This window comes from Acanthisitta chloris, unplaced genomic scaffold (assembly GCF_000695815.1).
Source record: "Acanthisitta chloris isolate BGI_N310 unplaced genomic scaffold, ASM69581v1 scaffold40923, whole genome shotgun sequence".
Lineage (NCBI taxonomy): Eukaryota > Metazoa > Chordata > Aves > Passeriformes > Acanthisittidae > Acanthisitta > Acanthisitta chloris.
Window position 1 is genome coordinate 33,530 of NW_008665040.1, and position 5,181 is coordinate 38,710.

Below are 5,181 nucleotides of genomic sequence, written 5' to 3' on the forward strand. Positions count from 1 at the left end.
CTTTTTCCAAAACTCACAAAAACCCACATTTCGAAAACTGAACTCTGTGCTTCCCCAATACCATCTCATTTGTCTTCCTATCTTCAAGAAGGAAAATATCATGCTCAAAGGATAGAGGTTGTGAAAAAGAAGATAAAAAAGTTTGTGTGTGATTAATATGTGATTTTACAGTCATCGCCACTGCTGTAGTCTTACTATACTTCCATCTCAAACTGCTAACGTATGAAAGATGCCTCTTACATCCATTTCATGGCTCCATATAAAAGGAATTTCTAACTCTTGACATTTAGAAGTACAGGAAAGCATTCATCCATCCAGTACCAAAATACAAAAGGTGCTTGGGTTTAGGAATATACGCAAAAGATTAGTCAGGGAAGGTTTCGCTCCATTTAAATATACTACAAATATAAATTACAGTTGTACTACATCCCTTAACTGAAGATAAAACAAAAGTGTCTTTAAAAAAATAATTCTATATAAAATGACCTATCAACACACAAAACTTTAATGTCTAGAACTATTGTTCTTACCTTTGTTTTCTAAGCTGCATATCTTCCATTACTCCTTGGATATGGTCCACATTTTCTTTGTTTTCAATAGTCACATCTTTTCCATAGGCCCATGATGCCTGATTAGATATCTGATCAAGAAGACTTTGACCTTTCTCACGCAGGCCTTGCAAGCCTAAGTCTAAAAACAACAAAAAAAGTCAATGGTCACTTGTACAAAAGTGTTATTTTTTTCTCAATGGAGAGAGACGAAGGGTAACAGATTCTGAGATGAAAGACTGGAAAGTGATAAAGATGTTACTGCCCTTACCAGCTCAAGTTTAAGTGCCTATTTGTCTACGTTAAGAAAGAACTACAGCTCTGCTATTTTATGACCTAGCAGATAACAAGGAATAAAAGCTGACAGCAAGTCAGCTTTGCAGCATATAAATAGCTAATTAATGTCTTTGATCCACACAGTTGCACAATACCTAAAATATTTATCCTTGCTAAGCAGTTATAGCATAAATGTTCTTCCACGATTGGCAGAAGTTACTACTCTATAATACATATGATATGGCTGACACACGTTTCCATACCCTAGGAATCTGCTGTAACATCTTACTGTTTAACAGCTCTACTAAAGAAATATCTTGTTTATGCAGAAAACTGTTATATTTCAGTCATAACTACTTCTACCACATACGATTTTGTTTCAAAGCTCTTTCTCCTACAACTTAATGAACAAGATGATCGTTGTAGGTTCCTTCCAATTGAAATATGCAATTCCAATTCCACGTGCTTGACAGTGTAACAACCTTAAACATGCCATTTATTAACATATACATTCAAAGCTACTGCAAAACACTCAGTACAAACATTCTAAAACTGAGTGGATAACAATCTTAATCATCAAGGGGTCAGTTCTGGAGAAGTAAAGATCAAGCATTATAGTCCCAAGACACTAAGGGTGCTTAGTGGAGGGGAAAAGTTTGTTTACAGATGAACTGCACGATAATGGCATATAAAAGATGGAATATATTAGATGTAAAACATTTAAGAGAAAACAGTTCCAGATAATTTTTCCAGACAGAACTACAGGCATAAGCAAGCCAAGAGTTGTTCAGTGGAGCATTACTTAGTTAGAAATCTGGAGAGATTTTTCCCCTGCCTTTTTTTTTTTGGCATTTTTGTTTTTCATAGGGGTGGTGGGATTACTGATTTTTTCCCCCTGTAATGCATTCATTAGAATGTGTTTATCTGAAATGCAGAAATAATTTGCTTACCAACACTTTTCAATTTCTCTTCCAGTAGTTTTAAAGTTTGTTGAATTGATGCTCCATCTGCTGGTGCTACATCCACACACAGCATTCCTAGTAAGCCATCCAATTGCTGAGACAACTAAAATGAAGAACAATATAAATGCTGCTATTTAAAAAGAAGTTTTGAGCTTCAGACAATTAGGTCTGCAGTTTTCCAAATGTTTGGAAATTTGTTACTTTAGAAATTTCTCTTTGCAGTTATAGGAAATGAAAGTCAAGATGAAAGATAAATGACCCATTTGACTGTAGAATGCCAAGATGGGCATTCCTAGATGAGGGAGAATGGGAAGTCAAGGTTCTACTTTTTTCCCCCCCCAAGACAGATATAGGAAAGGAATATGCCATTTTAAAAAAGAAACCATGAAAAGTACACCAAATTCCAGTTCAATTAATGCATATGCCTCTAATTAAAAAAAAAGGGGGGGGAAGTAACCAGTAACCATTTTATTTCAAACACTATTGTAATGTAAGACATATTACAAAGCACTTCCCTCCTAAAAAATGTTTCAATTATAGTAAATTATGACTTATGGCATTTTCCAAGTGACATTATATTTTCCCTCACCTCCCTAAATTTTTTTCCCGCATATTCAACATTTACAATACTAAGGCAATAATATATTGACAAGTGAGCCTGTGAAAAGTTAGAAAGAAAAACTTACATCCTGGGCAACACTGTGGAATTCAAGTGCTGCTTGTAATAGATTCTGCCTGAATTCCAGCTGACTGGCCTGCCGGTAACACACATCACTCAGCTGTTGCTGCAATGCTTTCAATTCCACAAGGTCCTCCTCATCCCCTGCATTTAGAAGAGCTGCTATCTGCTGATTAAGCTCAACATAAACAGCAAACCACTCCTAGAAATGCAAGAAAATGAAGCATTAAAAATACCAAGTATAATTTTATTTCTCTTAAATGGCATATATCCAATTGCAAACTAATAAATAATCAGATTAAAAATGGAATTTAGTAAAGCTTACACTATAATTGTGAAACCCAGACAAGGAAAAAACACAATTTCAAATCAACTCTAAAAACTGCTTTGTACATTTTAATATATGTGTTGTAGTATAAAGCAAATTATGCAGAAAAATGGGAAGATTACAAGGCTTGGCTACTGTTCCCAGCACAAACTTCCAGTCAGACTTTTTACTGAACCAAAAGACAAGCTCCACCATTCTGAAACAAAATTTTAATGATTACATGTCTGTAGTGCTCTCCTGAAGCAAAAGACCTTTTGCCAAGTGGTGAGTTCTTACAAAAAGCTGTTCATAGGACTAGCTAGGTGCTACTTTCAGTGACACAACTGAAACCAGCAATCATTTCCTTAAAACAGAAAAAATACCTGTTGACAAAGTGGAAGTAATTGCTATCTTCTGAATAAAAGAATGTCCCTGTACAGATACCTCAAAATGATGCTTGTTTCTTACTTAAGTCTTATACTACTCACAAAGTGTATAGATTTGTTTTTGGCATGCTTTGATTACTGAATACATACACAGGAGCTAGTTATGTTGTCATGGTGGTGTATTTGCAGAAGAAAATAGTTCAAATATTAAACAATTATGGGAGATTTAAAAATAACTTGTACATCAAGATCACATCTTGCATGATTGAGATGCCTATAAAACAAAATGTGTTTGCTCAACAGCTCTTATTTTGGCCTACAGGAAAGTGACCTTCAAATGCCTTATGCATTTCTAGTGCTATAGAACAGCACCATCTATTGGCCTACAAAATCTCATTTAGTTTGTATATTTGTCTCACTCCTATTGGGATCTTTGGAATTTTGTAAATTAGGCCTTCAGCTTTTGCATCATTTATTTACAAAGCATGCAAACCCGAGTATAAATATCCATATTTGGAATTTTTTTTTTCATTTTACCCAAAACTGCCTCTACCATCTGCTCACAGGAAGAAAGAAAGCATGAAAAGAGCAGGGAGGAAAAAATAAAAGCAATGAAAGAGTTAAATTAGCAATCAGTCAGAAATTTAAGAGCAGAATAAAACTCTCATCTGCATCAAAAGGGGCAACTAAGATAACAATGTAGAAACATCTTCCTTTGTCACACGTGCTATGGATATATGGGTTCAATACAACCAGTTTACACAATATTCAACACTGAACATACAAATCCGGGTTATGGAGTATGATAAGGCAACTATTATATGAGAAGTCAAAAAAAGATAAACTAATAATATTTAGAGGCTTTTATTTTTATTTATTTTTTGTTTTAGCAGTAAGTAAAAGAGTTGCAGCAATTGATTTTGGTCAGACTATCAGTGAAATTAAAAGAGCAGAGAACAAAGTATAAAAAGTGTGTTTCTGACCCTTTCCACAAGGGAAAGTTAGGTACAGCTGTATATGACAGCTCAAAACCATGGAGGATCAGGCCAACACTTGCTCACAAACCACATTCTAGTGTACTGCTTATGAATAAGATAGATAATGAAACCTCCCCAAAACAAACAAAATCAAACCAAAACAACCCCTATGGAAATTATTTTTTTTCACTGCAGAGTAAATTGAAGCAAAAAAGCCTTTCTTCCAAACAAATCAAACATTTTTGCAAGTGTCTTTGAAGTAATTTGATCAATGATAAATGGGAGGTGATGAAAGAAAGAAAGCATACATGCTGTCAGTTCAATTATTAGGAGAGAAAAACTAGGAAAACAAAGAAAGGGGAAGCATACATTCAAGCATTATGAAATGCTTAAACTCAAATAAGGTAAAGCACATTTTTCTAGTGCTGTTGGCAAAATACGGTTTTAATCTCTAAAGAGGCATCCAATTTTAAGGTAGGGCAGTGGTCTCCCAACTACTTCTTCTGGTATAAAATATGATATATTTTTTCTGACTTATTTCTGCAACCTCCTGCCAGCATGTGAGAACCAAGCTGTGTTCCATGCTGCCAGGGCTTTAGGGATCAGTACACAGTAGGCCAGTTGCTTAGTTTTTTCCTGTGAGGGTGGTGAGACACTGGCACAGGTTGCCCAGGGAAGTAGTGGCTGCCCCAACCCTGGCAGTGTTCAAAGCCAGGCTGGATGAGACCCTGAGCAACCTGATCTGGTGGGAGGTGTCCCTGCCCATGGCAGGGGAGTGGGACTAGATGATCCATTCCAACCCCTATAATTCTATGATTCTATGAACTTCAGTGGCATTTCAGTGATTTCAAGGACTGCATTTAGTTCCAGCTAAAGCACAGTTCTCTGTTATAGATAACCAAGTGGAAGCAAAGTAAGTTCCATCTTGTTTTCTCTTTTCAGTTTGGGAAAGTCAGAAAAGAGGAATAGCACTGTGAACAACACTCCCTTTGGGAGCACTGAATATTCCTAACCCAACTATGTTTAATCATGAAAGACAAAATTCT

The 5,181-nt window shown here is 35.8% G+C and overlaps 1 protein-coding gene across 1 annotated transcript in view; it reads right to left on the bottom strand.

The window, feature by feature from the left end:
• Positions 1-5,181, bottom strand: part of SESTD1 (SEC14 and spectrin domains 1) — a 41,448-nt gene that overhangs the window by 8,738 nt on the left and 27,529 nt on the right. The window contains exons 10-12 of the mRNA XM_009071568.1: positions 2,473-2,667; positions 1,775-1,889; positions 531-690 (exon numbers count right to left, since the gene is read on the bottom strand). Coding sequence (XP_009069816.1) covers positions 531-690; positions 1,775-1,889; positions 2,473-2,667 — 470 coding nt within the window. The remainder of the gene's footprint in view (positions 1-530; positions 691-1,774; positions 1,890-2,472; positions 2,668-5,181) is intronic.